The 16,347-nt window shown below is 48.8% G+C and overlaps 2 protein-coding genes across 7 annotated transcripts in view; one reads left to right on the forward strand and one right to left on the reverse strand.

Moving 5' to 3' along the window:
* Nucleotides 1-16,347, forward strand: part of SBF2 (SET binding factor 2) — a 651,649-nt gene that overhangs the window by 133,433 nt on the left and 501,869 nt on the right. The gene's annotated exons all lie outside the window — the stretch shown is intronic.
* Nucleotides 557-1,224, reverse strand: LOC142829030 (elongation factor 1-gamma-like). The gene is given in 2 exon segments (XM_075926096.1): nt 557-1,041; nt 1,044-1,224. Coding segments are annotated over 2 exon segments (666 nt in total).

A 16,347-nucleotide genomic window follows, 5' to 3' on the forward strand; every position in this document is an offset into this window, starting at 1 on the left:
AGCAGGGTGCAGGGACAGCACAGAGCCAGAGGGGCATGGGGAACAGTGGGGGGGGGAGGTACAGGGATGGCTTGGGGAATGGGAGGCACAAAGCCAGAGGGACGCAGGGATTGGAGGAAGCGGGTGCAGGGGAGGCACGGGGAATGGGACATGGGGAACAGGAGGGGCAGAAGGTTCAGGGCCCAGGGGCAGTGTAGGGAATGGGGGGCACAGACCCAGAAGGGCGCAGGGAAAAGGGGCTGTAGGGTGCAGAGGGGGCGCAGAGCCAGAGGGGCACGGGGACCAGGGTGCAGGGGTGGCACAGGGAACAGGTGGCTCAAAGCCAGAGGGGCACAGGGAACAGGGGGAGCAGAGTGCGGGGACAGGGAACAGGCGGCGCAGAGCCAGAGGGTGTGGGGCGGGAGCAGTGAGCCAGGCGGCCGGCTGGGAGTGGTCTCTCGCCGGCGAAGGGAGCTGGGGCCGCAGCAGGACTGGAGCCGGTGGGGCAGGGCGGAGCTTGGCCACTCCGCAGCCAGCTCCCAGGGACATGTGGCTGGAGCTGAGCTCCTGCAGACCTTTAAAATCGAAGGGGCAGGGTGGGGCCAGGCATTGCCAGGGGTGGCTGCTTACCTGGAAATGCTGCCCCTGGAATTGTGCTGCCCATGGAAATATGCTTGATTTGCTGGTGCCTAGAGCCCTGTTTGCCATTGTGTCTGAATTCGCCCTCCCACATGAAATACTCCTTGACCAGTGTCTTGCACTCCTCACTGTCTGCATCCAGCTTCCTCCAGGTATGGCACTCGTAATCCACCTGCCAGACAGGGCTCAGCAGGCAGACCAGCTCCTGGCTGCAGAAAACCCAGACACTGGAGATGGTGCTGTCATTGTTGGTGCCAAAGAGGATGATGCTGGCAAAAGCATTCTTCCACAGTTTGTCCAGACACTGGAACATGTCTGTAATAAGGTTGTAGCTCATGAAGATCTGGCTGAACTCCTTGGGGAAGCAGCATTGCGAGTACCAGATGGGCCAACTGTCCTTGTCAAAATGTTCCCAGAAGTAGGTAGTGCCACCGTCAGTATGGCCTCATTGGAATATTTCCACTTGAACTTGTCCATGACAAAAGGGCTCTTGGGCAGGTTAGCAAAGGGGTCCTTGGACTTTGGCTCCCCAGCTAGGGCCTGATCACACTCATCCAGCTCCTCCTTGCACTCAGACTTCAGCTTCTCTGTTGAATTTAAAACCATGTGAGAAGAGACCTGTCACAGCAAAGATTCTGTTGCCTTAAAAGCATGTTTAAGATACATTTGCTGTTACATCGCTTCAACTAAATTGTGGACAAAACTTTAGAAGATAAAGGTTAAAATTGTACCTTTAAAAGGTTACCTAGTGGAGGCTGGAGCAGCTTCCTGCCTGCAACAGGCAGGGGGCTTCTCCAGTCCCGTGGGGGCCTGCCACAGTCTCTATACATGGCAGGCCTGGGCACCCTACAGACAGGGGCAGCTCCAGCTCAAGAGAGGATATATTTAACCGGTTAACCAACGAAACATGATTTTTCATCCCTAAATCATGTATGTAATGTCCTATCCATAAGATAAATTTCTGAAACAAGTGCTGTATCCTATTGTGCAACTTTTGACTGTCTCATATGCTCCCTGTTCACTAATCCATCTCCTTAAAAAATAAAAATAAAAAACAGATCAAGGCAATCCTAGGTTATAGGCACATCATGATTTTCCCCTCCACTCCTAGAGAAGCAGGGCAAACAACATTGCACATCTTTCCCCCTTCAGGTATAGTAGTAGGGGTCTTCTCCTACAGATGAAGAATTCCCCTGTCCCTCTCAAAGGGACAGGAATGGCATCCAAGGTGCTTCCCTCTTCCTTTCATACTTGCCCAACAATTGGTAAGTATTTGCTCTGGTCAATGTTGGCAGTTTTCCAGTGAAGAGTTCTTGAAGTTAATATTTCTTGGAGATGTATCAGGCAGTTCACACACTCTGAAAGCTGTTATTGCAGGTTTCTTTAAGCTCAGACATCACTGCATCAGTTACTCAGCTCTCAGTTGTCTTGTTTTTCTTCTCAACTGTGGTGGCTGGAAACTTTTTAAAAAGAAAGCTAGATTGTGTAACTATATCACTTCAGAATTTAGGGCTCTTGGCATGGGTCTGTGGTTCCTATTGCCTTAATCCAGCGGTGTCCTTGAAATTTATTGCACCATTCTGCATCTCCTGAACATTTGCTTGAAAATGTTTTCTTCTCCACCATATATTTCATTTAGCCACCAAATTGCACCTGCTCAAGACCAGAATATACTTTAAAAAACTACATGCTCCAGTGTTAAAAATAACATAATCCAGTCTTACACAGCTAGAAACAGGAAGTGGATTGCATTGGAAAGAGGAGATTCGAAGTTGATTACAAATGATCTGTAAAACGAGGGGTGTGATGTTAAAAACCTTTCTGTATTTCTGCTAAGCCCTGCCTTGGATTGTGTGCATTATTGTCAGTGCTACACAATAGTGAGAGAAATGCTGTTGGGAAAGAAATTACTAATCCTAGTCCTCAATTTTGCATCGAGATCATTGCCTCCCAATTGGAAAAATGTTAAAGGAGCCAGATTTTCAGAGAGTAAGGGTGCATCTCTTACTGCAGGGCTTAACTTGAAATAAGCTACACAAATTGAGCTATGTCAATTGTGTATCTTATTTCGAAATAGCGAGCACTTATTTTGAAATACTGAGCACTTATTTCGAAATAGAGCACTCTTCCTCTGACTTCTCTATTCCTTGTACAATGAGGGTTACAGGAGTTGGAGTAAGAAGTCCTCCAGCTTGACAGAATTTTGACACTATTTTGAAATAACTCCCTGCTGTGTAGACGCGGACGAAGTTATTTTGCAATACTGCTAGTTATTTCGAAATAGTATAGCAGTGTAGACGTACCCCGAGTGTTAATTATTTTTTGAATGACAGGCTCATTATGAATAGTAGTAGAGAGGTAGCCATGTTAGTCTGATCTTGCTAAAACAAAAGGAAAAACTATGTAGCACTTTAAAGATTAACAAGATGGTTTATTAGGTGATGAGCTTTCGTGGGCCAGACCCACTTCCTCAGATCATATTCCAAAAGAGAATTGGCTCATTATGGTGGCTCAAATTGGGCTCCCCAAAATCACTAGTTATTCTTGCAAACATTATCCTATATATGCTAAACATGTCACTTTTTTCTACCTCTGTGTTCTTTTGCAGCTTTTTAAAAAAATTATATGATGAAATTGTAGCATCTAAAATTTTACTTAGTTCTTTTGACTGAGATATGTGTAGAAACAATTGAGCTGCAGTTCATCCAGTTAAGGGTTGAAGTGTTTTAAGAGTAATAGACTTTATCGTTCATTTTTGCAACTGTAATGTTTTTAAGAAGCTAAATAATAGGCTAATCAGAGCATCCAGTATATTGTTTATGCTGTTTGCTAGGTGCAAAGATTTTGATTGGGGGGGTATATGTTCTTTTTTCCATCAGTCTGTTTTTAAATTTTCAAAGCCCTAAATTTCTTAAAATTAAAAAACCCTGAGTCTCTCCTTCTGCTCTCTCCAGGGGAAAAGGGAAAGTTGCCCAGAATATTCTCGAGGCTACAATAAACATAGAATAAATTGCACCAGAACACCATTTAATATAAAACACGTAAATAACAATGATAGTTTTTATAAATACTTCGTTACCATTATAGGTCAAAACATGTGCACACGGGTGACTTCATGCAAATGACTAATCCACTTAGTAGCACTATTTGTGAGTATTATTGTTTGCAGGATTCAGACCAACTTTTGTACCTTTTAGTTAATCTTATTGACATGTTAAAATTCTTTCTCGCTCGCTACGGCTACACTACGGCTATACTGCAGTCTTCTTGCACAAAAGCATGTCCACACCTCAAAAGCACATCGCAAAAGCAATGTGCTTTTGCGCAAGAGAGCATCCACCCTGCATGGACTCTCTTGTGCAAGAAAACTCTAATGACCATTCACTGAATGGCCATCAGAGTACTGGTGCTTTTTCCCATAGGAGCACCTGTGCTTTTTTCCTCTGGAGCGTCCACACTTGACTTTTTGTGCAATTCCTGTAGCTCAAAAAGGATTTATACCTCATAGAAGGAGGTTTACCTACACTTAGAAAAGCCCTCTGTTCTGCTCTTTTACTGCTAATTTACTGGCGCAAAAGCGTATTTGAGGTATGGATGCTCTGCAGGCTTTTGTGCAAAAACCTTTCAGTGTAGACGTAGCCTACGAGTTTTCTTGGCAAAACATATGCTAGTGAGGGACTCATTTGCATGATTTGTGATCTCATTTGCATATTTTCTGCAGATCCATTTTTGCGCTAGGGGTTTTTGTGCTAAAACAAGCCGTGTGGACATTTTCTTTTTGCGCAAAAACCCCTTCGATCTTGCGGAAAAAGGTCCCTCATTAGCATAGGTTTTGCCAAGAAAACTCATAGGTTGCATCTAGACTGGCAAGTTTTTCCACAAAAGCAACTGCTTTTGCGCAAAAACTTGCCAGCTGTCTACACTGGCCACTTGATTTTGCGCAATAGCACTGACGTTCTACTGTCTGAAATCAGTGCTTCTTGCGCAAATGCTTTGACGTTCCCGTTCGGGCAAAAGCCCTTTTCCAGAAATGTTTTTGTGCAAGAGGGCCAGTGTAGACAGCTAACTCCACGAGGAGTAACGGTAGTTCGAACTAGGAAGCCTAGTCCGAACTACCTAGTTTGTGCCGCGTGTAGCCGCGCGGCACGGGGTTCGAACCAGCCGGGATTTAAAAATGGCGGCGCCCGGCTTATGCAAATGAAGCCCGGGAAATTCAAATCCCGGGCTTCATTTGCAAGTGCGGTATGCCTACATTACCCCGCTAGTTCGAACTAGCGGGGTAGTGTAGACATACCCTCTGTGTGTCTGTATCAACAGTCTTAGCCTTGATTCATAAATATTTCACTAGATTTTTCATTAATACATTTCACATTAAGTGTATAGTTAGGAATGTATATATGAAAGAGTTCACAATGTGACTTGTGTGCACAGTATCATGTTACTCAGAAGCCAAATACGCAATTGTCTATGTTCAAATTTTTCTGTTCATAGTGAACCTATTTGCAAAGTATAAAAAACATATGACCTACTTTAATTTATAATGGCAAAAGTTAATGAGGGGAAAAAAGACAATATGAGTCATATATTATGCAAGAACAAACAGGTATCAATCTGCTAACCTGTTAGCATTGCCATTAAAGTCAATGGGTCTACTCATATGAGTAGACTTATGGATGAACTTCTTTGCAGGTTTGGCGCTTGACTGTGTATCTCTTTTTCCTAGAAAGGGATTTTCAAAAGCACATAAGGGAGTACCCAATTCATTGGAAGTTTCAGGGGGCAGCTGAGTTAGTCTGTACAGGTAAACTGAAAAAACAATAAATAGTCTGGTAGCACTTTATAGACTAACAAAACATGTAGATGGTATCATGAGCTTTCATGGGCATAGCCGGAGTGTTGGATGTTTAGGACCAAAATAAATAGGGGAGACTGGGGGGGGGGGGGGAGGGGGCGGAGGAGCTGGAAGAAGGGAAAATTGGGAGGGGGAGGGAACAAGAAAAGGCAGAGGGTAAAAAATATATCAAGGGAAAGCCGAGCTGGAAAGCAATAGGGAAAACATAGGAGTTGAACATCTTAGATGTTTTCAAAACCCCCTACCTTAGTATAGTAGTTTACCATTTTTCAACAGCTGGCTAATTTTGCTAGGTTATTCTCTTTATAGATGAATTTAAAAATTGCTTGTATTGATTTTCTGCTTCACTGTATATAAAATCCAAAGAATGAAGTAATTGGAAAACATTCCTGCTATGCGGTATATGAAAGAAATCTGCTATGCAATGTATTATTTCCTATTAAGAATAGTGGAAGACCATTTTCCAGTTGTGTTACTGTAACCATAAACAGAGCCCTGCAAATCATGGATGGGGATGTGGATGCGGATATCCGCAGCTCATTTATGAAGATACAGATATGAATACAAATTTTATATCTAGAACACTGCAGATTTGTGGGTATTGCAATATATATGTAAGGGTATCTGCATTCACGGATGTGGATGCAAATATCCCCAGTTCATTTTTTGCAGATACAGATGCAGATAAAAATGTTGTATCCATGCAGCACTATAATCGTAAGTGATACTGTAGTAATGATTCATATGGTCTCCGGCTGTCCAGAAATGAATGTGAATGAAGTAAATGAATGAATTTACTATCAAATAAAGACCTCCAACATATATCTATATAGCAAGCCTGTTTTCTAGGCATTTCTCCTAAGGATGTAAGAGACTAGTCTCCTCCCTTCCTCCCTCCCCGCCACTGTCTCTATCAGAGAGAGGCAGCAAGTGAGGGGAGCAGGAGCCAGTGCTAGGGGGAACTGGTAAAGCTGACTTCTCCCAGCACTGTCTCTGTGGGAGGCAGGGGAGGCAGAAGCACAGCTGGAAACAGTGAAAGCAAGGACTGCTTCAGTCCCCGCTCGTGCCACTTCCCTCTGCAGGCACTCCTGTACATTTCAAAAGCAGAAGTGCTTCAGTCCCCACTCTCCCCGTGCTCTCTGCAGCATTTCACCCCCTCCCCATCCTAACCGCTGCCTCTAGGAGAGGCAGCAAGGAGGGACAGGAACTGGTGCTGAAGGGAGATGGCTTAAAAGCCAGTTCCTCCAGAACTATCTCCAGGGTGCTGCCTGCCTCTCCTGTCTCCATCAGCGGCAGCAGGGAGGATAGGGGATGCTGCTGTGAAGCAGCCCCTGTCCGCAGGGGTCCCAGTGGGACTGCTCCGGCACCAGCGCCTGCTCATGGCAGTCGGGCTGGTCGCAGACAGAGATTGCTGCTTGATCAGCCCCTGCCCACACCAGCCCAATCCGCCATAAAGAGGGTGATCAGAGAGGTTGTGGGGCCCTTATTGGATGAGGGAGGTAACCTAGTGACAGATGATGTGGGAAATGCTGAAGTATTCAATGCTTTCTTTGCCTCTGTCTTCACGGACAAGGTCAGCTCCCAGACAAATGCACTAGGCAATGCATTATAGGAAGGAGGTGGATAGCCCTTGGTGGGGAAAGAACATGTTAGGAACTATTTAGAAAACCTAAACATTCACAAATCCATGGGCCCAGATTTAATGGATCCGAGGGTACTGAGGGAGTTAGCAAAAGTCATTGCAGAGCCTTTGGCCATTATCTTTGAAAACTCGTGGAGATCAGGAGAGATTCTGGATGATTGGAAAAAGGCAAATGTAGTGCCCGTCTTTAAAAAAAAAAAAAAAAAAAAAAAAAAGGACGACGACAATCCAGGGAACTACAGATCAGTCAGTCCAACCTCAGTCCCCAGAAAAATCATGGAGGGGATCCTCAAGGAATCCATTTTGAAGCACTTGGAAGAGGGGAAAATGATCAGGAATAGTCAACATAGATTCACCAAGGACAAGTCGTGCCTGACCAAACTGATTAGCTTCTATGGTGAGGTATCTGGCTCTGTGGATATGCGAAAGTCAGTGGATGTGATATACCTAGACTTTAGCAAGGCTTTTGATATGGTCTCCCACAATATTCTTTCCAGAAAGTTAAGGGAGTATGGATTGGTTAAATGGACTGTAAGGTGGACAGAAAGCTGGCTAAACTGTCGGGCCCAATGGGTAGTGATCAACAGCTCAATGTCAGGTTGGCAGTCAGTTTCTAGCGGAGTGCCCCATGGTTCTCTTCTTGGACCAATTTCGTTCAGTATCTTTATTAATGACCTGGATGAGGGGATGGATTGCACCCTCAGCAAGTTGACGGATGACACTAAGCTAGGGGGAGCGGTAGATACACTGGAGGACAGGGATAGGATCCAGAGTGACCTAGACAGATTAGAGGATTGGGCCAAAAGAAAACTGATGAGGTTCAACAAGGACAAATGTAGAGTCCTGCACTTGGGATGGAAGAATCCCAAGTATTGTTACAGGCTGGGGACCGAATGGTTTAGTAGCAGTTCTGCAGAAAAGGACCTGAGGATTACAGTGGATGAGAAGCTGGATAGGAGTCAACAGTATGCCCTTGTAGCCAAGAAGGCGAATGGCATATTAGGGTGCATTAGGAGGAGCTTTGCCAGCAGATCCAGAGAAGTGATTATTCCCCTTTATTCGGTTCTGGTGAGGCCACATCTGGAATATTTTGTCCAGATCTGGGCCCCCCCACTATAGAAAGGATGTGGACACATTGGAGAAGTTTCAGTGGAGGGTGACCAAAATGATTAGGGGGCTGGAGCACATGACCTACAAGGAGAGGCTGAGGGATTTGGGCTTATTTAGTCTGCAGAAGAGAAGAGTGAAGGGGGATTTTATAGCAGCCTTCAACTTCCTGAAGGGAGGTTCCAAAGAGGATGGAGAAAGGCTGTTCACAGTACTGACGGATGGCAGAACAAGGAGCAATGGTTTCAAGTTACATTGGGGGAGGTCTAGGTTGGATATTAAGAAAAGCTATTCTTCTTCGAGTGGTTGCTCATGTCCATTCGAATTAGGTGTGCACACCACGTGCACCGCGTCTTCCGGAGCGTTTTCCCTAGCAGTACCCATAGCGCCGGCAGGGTGCCCCCTGGAGTGGCGCCGCCATGGTTAGGCATAAGTACACCTGCCAGCGTTCTCCCATCTCAGTTCCTTCTTACCGCCTGTGACGGTCGTTGGAGCGTGTCTCTCTGTTAGAGCAGTTAATGGTTCCTGTTTCTCTTAGTGTTGTAAATAGTTCTAAATAGTTCAATTAGTTAGATAGTTACTGTCTTTGTTTTTTCTTCTCCCCCTTTCGGGAGTGAGGAATGCCAGTGCCGCAAGTCTTTAAGGCGTGTGCTGTCTGTGCGAAGTTTATGCCCAAAGTTGTCTGAAGGGTCTGGGTTAGGGCCACCTTACAGACTCCTGTAAGATCTGCAAGTCGTTTAACCCGTGCAGTAAGAGGGAGAGAGACTGTCGTTTAAAGCCGCCTCCATGAGGAGAAGTTTTACAGCCAGCACCAACTGGGCACTCTGTGGTGTGCAGTGCACCGGTGTCCACGCGTGATGCTCCATCTCAAGAGCGGGCCTAGGTATCGAGGGCTCAGCACCGTTCTCACTTCCCGTCACTGAAGAGATCAAGAACATCCCGTGGTAGGTCTCCGAGCCAGAAGTCCAAGTCGGGCCTACACCGCAGTGCCGAGTCTCCGGTGCGCACGTCCTTGTCTACCACTGTGCAGTGTAAGTGAGCGGGACGCCCATCCAGCCCAGGGCAGTTACCCTCGCACCGCCCCTCCACACCGGACACTTTTGAGGCGGCACATAATCTTATTAGCCTCACTACGTCCCCTCCATCATCGGTTGAGGCGGAGAGGTCAAGGTCACCTACGCCAGAGGCCGTGCTAGCACCGGCTTCGCCTTCGTGCCGGCATGACCGAATGGCACCGGTCACTTATGCAGTGGGACTGTCCCCTGTGGAACCAGTACCGCTTGTCTTCACATCGGTGTCGGCCTCGATGCAGGCCTCCAGGCTTCACTTGGTGCTCGACTGGGCTCGACCTCCCTTGGTGCTGGGACATCTTCCAGACCCTGTCTTGGCTGCATTGGTGCCGTATCACCCGGGCCTTGTGGCACCGTCTATGGCACCATCATCAGTACCACCACTGAGCAGCTTTCCCGGGGTGCCACTCCAGTCTTCGGCACCGGGCCCTTCAGCATCAGCCTATTTGGCACCGATGCAGGTTTCGGCACCTTTGCAGGCATTGACCCTGTGGGCCATGCCGGTGCTGCCATCGCCGGTAACAGCGGTCTCTTCGAGGTTCGTCTCGCAGCCAATAGCGACTTTGACAGCAGAGCCATGCACCGTGTTGGCACCACTCCTGGCACTGGGACCTGTCCTCCCGGTGCCGCAACCGGCTCCACTCCTGGCACCGGGACCTGTCCTCCCGGTGCCGCAACAGGCACCGCAACCAGCACCAGGATCTGTCTTCCCGGCACCGGCACGCCCTCATCGCATGCACGCTGGCAAACCTAAGTCTATGGCCAGGTTTGCCCTCCCCCCCACTTGGTGGCAGGGCATTCGTCATCCGCGGCTCCCTGGCCTGAGTCTGACTACTCGTCGTATTCTGATGCAGTCTCGTTCAGGTTGGAGTCCTCAGGAGCTTCCTTGAGTCATAGATCCTGTTCCCAGCACTTGGACGCCTCAATCACAATGGCCCTTCTGGACGCCATGGGCTTACCATCAGTGGCAGGGGCCTGTGGCCTCCTCTGTGGTGTCTGGTGTCTCGGGGCACCAAGCACAACCGTGGTCGTCGCTGTTACGACCCCCTCCTTCCGCCCAGAGGTCGGTTACTACAGATGCTGCTGCTGAGCCACAAGCCTCAGTGCTGGAGCCGCTTCCACAAATTGTACCGCCTGCCCAGCCAGCTCCTCAACCGGGCCCTGTGCTGGATCTGGTACCTATCCAGGAGTCATCGTCATCTTCATTTCCTGATGAATCCTTGGCGGATCCTGCACCGACATTGCCTACTATGGATGCTCGAGCGCATCAGGATCTGCTTAGGCGTTTGGCCTCCTATCTGGGTGTCCCAGTGGAGCCAGTAGTGGAGGACACTGACCCTATGATTGATATCCTCTCTGACGATGCCCCCACCTGCTTGGCTTTGCCACTTAATAAAACCATGGCCAAGATTACTAATGCTCTGTGGCAGACCCCGGCGTCCCTGACCCCTTCCTTAAAGGGAGTCGAGAGGCGTTATTACGTTCCTTAGTCGGGGCACAAACACTTGTACTCCCAGCCTGTTCCAGGGTCTTTGGTTGTTCCAGCTGTGGCTCAAAAGGAGAGGCTTCCTCAGCCGAGGCCGTCCCCGAAGGCTAGGGAGCCCAAACGCCTCGACCTGATGGGCCGTAAGATGTATGCCACTGGTGGGGTGCAACTCCACATTGCTAACCAGCAAGCGTTGCTGAGTCGATATGCTTATAATACGTGGCAGGCGGTGGATAAGTTTAAGGATAAGCTCCCTGCCGAGGCCCGTCAGGCATTTGCGGCTATGACTTCAGAGGACAGAACCATCGCCCGCATGGCCCTTCAGGTTTCCCTGGACGCTGTTGACTCTGCAGCCTGGACCATGGCATCAGGTGTAGTTATGCGCTGTTGTTCCTGGCTGCAGGTGTCTGGAATACCTCCGGACGTCCAAACCACAATCCAAGACCTGCCTTTTGACGGCGAAGCATTGTTTTCAGAGCACACAGACTCCAGGCTCCATATGCTTAAGGACACGAGATCTACTCTCCGGTCATTGGGGATTCACACGTCGGCCCTGTAGCATCGTCAGCTGCCCTACAGACCGCAGGGGAGAACGCAGTCCCAGGTCCCCCATGGGGATTACAGGAGACACCGTCCTCGTGCCCCCAGTGGGAGTGCAGGGGGCGGCTGCGGGCCCCTCGTGCGCAAGGGGTTGTCGACCTCACCCGAGAGGGGACAACACCCGTGGGGTTGGTCAAGGCTCCTTCCAGCAGCCCAAGCACCAGTTTTGATGGGCTTCTAAAGAGTCACGCACCAGCCTCCCACCTGGCCCTCCGTTTGGGGCCAGGATATCCCGGTTTGCCCATGCCTGGGCAGAAATCATCACCAATGCCTGGGTTCTAGTCAGAAATGGCTATACCATCCCCTTTCTGGGCTCACCCCCTTCCAACCCGCCCGCCTCTCATGAAGGCATCCTCCATCATGAGGTGTGAGCGCTCCTCCAAAAGGGAGCCATGGAGAGGGTCTTTTCACATCTGAAGGGCAAGGGGTTTTACTCCCAGGATTTCGTTGTCCCAAAACCCAAGGGTGAGGTTCATCCCATCTTAGATCTCGGGGACCTCAACAAGACTGTGGTGAAAACCAAGTTCAGAATGGTAACCCTGGCCTCGGTTATCACGGTTTTACAGTTAGGAGACTGATACGCAAATCTTGATCTCAAGGACGCTTACTTCCATGTGGCAAAAAGACCCAGCCACAGGAGGTTTCTCTGTTTTATTGTTTCCCAATGTCACTTCCAATTTACAGTGCTCTCATTTGGCCTTTCAACAGCACCCAGGGTCTTTACAAAATGCATGGCGGTCGTAGCGGCGTTCCTCCGCAAAAAAGGGGTTCACGTCTTTCTGTACCTAGACGACTGGCTGATTCGTGGTCGTTCCTACAGTCAAGTGGAGGCCCAGGTTTCCCTCACAAGGGCCCTGTTCGTAAGGCTGGGACTCATGCTAAATGAAGAAAAGTCATCGTTGACTCCCTCCCCGCTCGAATTCGTAGGTGCCCTCCTGGACCCGGGGTGTCGAGATCACTCCTCCCCAGAACCAGGTTTCTGTCCATTGTGGACTCCGAGTTAACCTGGTTCCCCATCATGACCACCCGGGTCTGCTCGAGGCTGCTGGGACACATGGCGGCATGTACATATGTGGTACGCCATGCTCGAATGAGGCTCAGGCCTCTGCAAGCCTGGTTGGCAAGGGCATTCAACCAGTCCAGGGGTCTCTGGGACACGATTCTCACAGTGCCTCCGGAGGTGACAACCTCCTTACAATGGTGAACCCAGGAGAAGGTGGTGTGCAGCGGGGTTCCGGTCACTGCACCTCCTCCCTTGCTTATACTGGTCACAGATGCTTCGGACCTGGATTGGGGAGCACACCTGGGGTGTCACAGAACCCAGGGTTTGTGGTCCCCTACAGAGCGGGCTCTGCACATAAATGTCTGGGAGCTCAGGGCAGTCAGGAGAGCCTGAGACACCTTCCTGTTGAAGCACTCTTGCCGCTCTGTCCTGGTCCGCCTGGACAACACGGCAGCTGTGTTTTACCTCAACAGGCAGGGGGGAGCCCAGTCACCTCCCCTCTGCCGCGAGGCTTTGTGGCTCTGGGACCTGTGCGTAGCGCACGACATAGTTTTGCAGGCAGAGTATCAGCCGGGTAGAAAAACTTGCTGGCCGATGCTCTGAGCAGGTCCTTCGGAACCCACGAATGGTCTCTCAAGCATTCGGCCCTTCGTCAGGTCTTCCACAGGTGGGGTTATCTCCTAGTAGACCTGTTTGCCTCGGCACACAACACCAAGTGCCAGAGTTACTGCTCCCTGTTGGGGCTGGGGGAACACCCCAGGGGGGATGCCATGACCGTGCTGTGGCCGGCGGGCACCCTCTATACTTTCCCTCTGTTTCCCGTAATTCCCAGGTTTCTGACCAAGGTCAAGACCTTTAGGTCCACGGTCATCCTCATAGCCCCTCCGTGGCCCAGGCAGTTCTGGTTCCCTATTCTGGTCGATATGCTCAGTGAGGAGCCTATAACACTCCCACCTGTTTGGGATCTCCTGACCCAACCTTGGGACGGGGGCCTCATGGTTCGCCCGAATCTCAGCTCTCTCCACCTGACGGCCTGGTTTATCCGTGGCTTACCCAGCCAGAAAGGGAATGTTCCCAGGAGGTACAGATGGTGCTCCTAAATAGTAGGAAACCATCTACCAGGCGGTCTTACGTAGCAAAGTGGCGGCGGTTCTCGTCTTGGGCGTCCAGAAGGGGAGTGCACCCATCCTGTGCACCTGTCCCATCCATTCTGGACTACGTTTTTGAGCTTAGGTCCGGTGGCCTCTCTACCTCCTCGATCAGAGTCCATGTGGCATCTCTCTCTGCCTTCCATGCTGGTTCAGCAGGAGTCCCTCTATTTTCTGACTCTGTGGTCAAAAGGTTCCTTAAGGGTTTGAACAAGTTGTGCCCCTCGGTTAGAGTCCCACTTCCCGCTTGGAACCTTAACCTCATGTTGTCTAGACTTGTGTCGCCCCCCTTTGAGCTGTTGGTCATGTGTTCTTTGAAGCACCTCTCTATGAAGGTTGCGTTCATTGTGGCCATTATGTTGGCTCGCAAGGTCTCTGAGCTGAGGGCATTAACTGTAAACTCGCCCTACATAGTGTTTTCTGACAATAATGTGAGGCTCCGCCCTCATCTGGCCTTTCTCCCCAAGGTGGTGTCACCGTTCCATTTGTCCCAGGAAATTTACCCCCCGGTTTTCTTTCCAAAGCCCCATGCCTCCCCTAAGGAGCAAGTGCTCCATTCCCTGGATACTAGATGTGCGCTAGCTTTTTATATTGATAGGACTAAACTCTTTCGCAAATTCACACAGTTGTTTATTGCTGTCGCTGACAGAATGAAAGGGCTCCCCTTATTGACCCAGAGGCTGTCCAATTTGGTCGCAGGGTATATCAGGGAATGTTATGCCTTGGTCAGGAAGGTCCTGTCCTGGGTTACAGCACATTCCACCAGGGCACAGGCATCCTCTGTAGCTTTTGGGGCGCAGGTTCCAATTACTGAAATCCACAGGGCGGCCACGTGGTCATCGCTCCATACCTTTACGGCACACTACGCGCTGGCACAGTAGTTTAGGGAGGACGCAGGGTTGGGCTCTGCGATCCTCAGCTCTGTATTGTAAATATGTTTGTTTATCTGTACCACATTGCACTTTTCTACAGTTTTTTCTGTGTTCGCTTTGTTGAATAAATTTGTTTGGATTGTTCAACTTTCATGGACTTCTCTTTCTGAGTGCGCTGACCCCTCCTCCTTGAAGTGGGATTGGCTTGGAAGTCATCTAATTCGAATGGACGTGAGCAACCACTCTAAGAAGAAAAGGACAGTTACTTACCTGTAACTATTGTTCTTCGAGATGTGTTGCTCATGTCCATTCGATTCCTCCCCTACCTCCCCTTCATTGGAGTGTCCGGCAAGAAGGAACTGAGGTAGGGGAGCGCCGGCAGGGGTACTTATGGTGGTGGTGCCACTCTAGGGGGCGCCCTGCCAGCGCTGTGGGTACCACTAGGGAAAACACTCCAGAAGACGTGGGGCGCACGGTACGCACATCTAATTCGAATGGACTTGAGCAACACCTCTCGAAGAACAACAATTATAGGTAAGTAACTGTTCTTTTTCACGAGGAGGGTGGGGAAGCACTGGAATAGGTTATATAGGGAGGTGGTGGAATCTCCATCCCTAGAGGTGTTTATGTTTCGGCTTGACAAAGCCCTGGCTGGGTTGACTTAGTTGGGATTGGTCCTGCCTTGGGTAGGGGTCTGGAATTGATGACCACCTGAAGTCTTTTCCAGCTCTATTATTCTATGATTCAGCGTGAATCGGGATCGAGCAGTCCCGGCTCATGCTGATTGCTGCACCTCTGCATTTTAAATGTGATAAGAGCTCAGCGGCTCTTTACTACATTTACAATGCAGAACCGCAGCACGGGTGGCTCTGGATCCAGCACATGCCAGGACTGCTCATTCCCAGCTCGAGTTGCCTCATCTGGAGCCACCCCTGCTGTGGTGCTGCAGAGGCGCTTATCGACTAATCATATTTTAACATTCTTTATTTCTCCTAGTACTATCTTCAGGCCTTCCTTTAGACACATTAACAAAGTTTTTCATATATTTTCAGTGTGTTAGTGACCCCTTTTAAATTTGAGTGCAGACTGTACTTCTAAATGCTTTAGATTCTTTCTCTAACCTATTTCTCACATTCTTTTGTGTAAAGTAAGTGCTTAAAACAAGAGTATAATGTTAGTAGTAGCAAAGTTATTAGTGTGTAACACCTGCGGCGGATATAGGGAGGGCGAGCGGTGCGTCTGCCCCGGGCCCCGCACTTCAGTAGGCCCCGTGCACGCACTACTACCTGTTGGCTGTGGCCATGGCGCATGCACGGAATTGTGCTGCCCCGGGCCCAGCACTTCAATAGACCCCGTGCCCTGGGCCCCTCAAAACTCTCATTCGCCCCTGTCTAACACTTTCACTTTGTATTCATTTTATTTTAGTTTAGTATAGTAATTGAAAATGTATGCACCCAGAGTGATGGTTACCAATTCTGTGGTTTTTACCATGTAATCTTTCTAATATCTTTCATGAAGTTTTTGCCATGGGAGAAACATCTTTTTGCCTTCAGAGCTCTTTTCTTTTGGATAAAAAGCATGCAACGTCTTGAAAGCCAATGTGTAGAAAAAATACTCATCCCCTCAAAAACGTTCTGATTGGCTCTGTGTTTACCTGGGTAATATTCCATCAGAACCATTGTCATGCCCTGCTTTACCTGTTAGCTTTACTGTAATATATAAAACAAATACACATTGGAGAATGTAATGTATTTTTGGAAAAATAGTTTGCTGGTGCTGATTTGTTCTGTTTTACAGCTTTATCAATATTGTATGAATATTAATATTTAAGGTATTTAGTTGCTTGTTAGGTGTCCATTTTAGACCTAGATGCTTTTCTAAAGTCCTACCAATGTGTGTTTCACACACAGACAAAATGTAAAGAGTCAGAAGGCATTCCTGATCTGGTT

This window comes from Pelodiscus sinensis, chromosome 4, assembly GCF_049634645.1.
Source record: "Pelodiscus sinensis isolate JC-2024 chromosome 4, ASM4963464v1, whole genome shotgun sequence".
Classification (NCBI taxonomy): Eukaryota; Metazoa; Chordata; order Testudines; family Trionychidae; genus Pelodiscus; species Pelodiscus sinensis.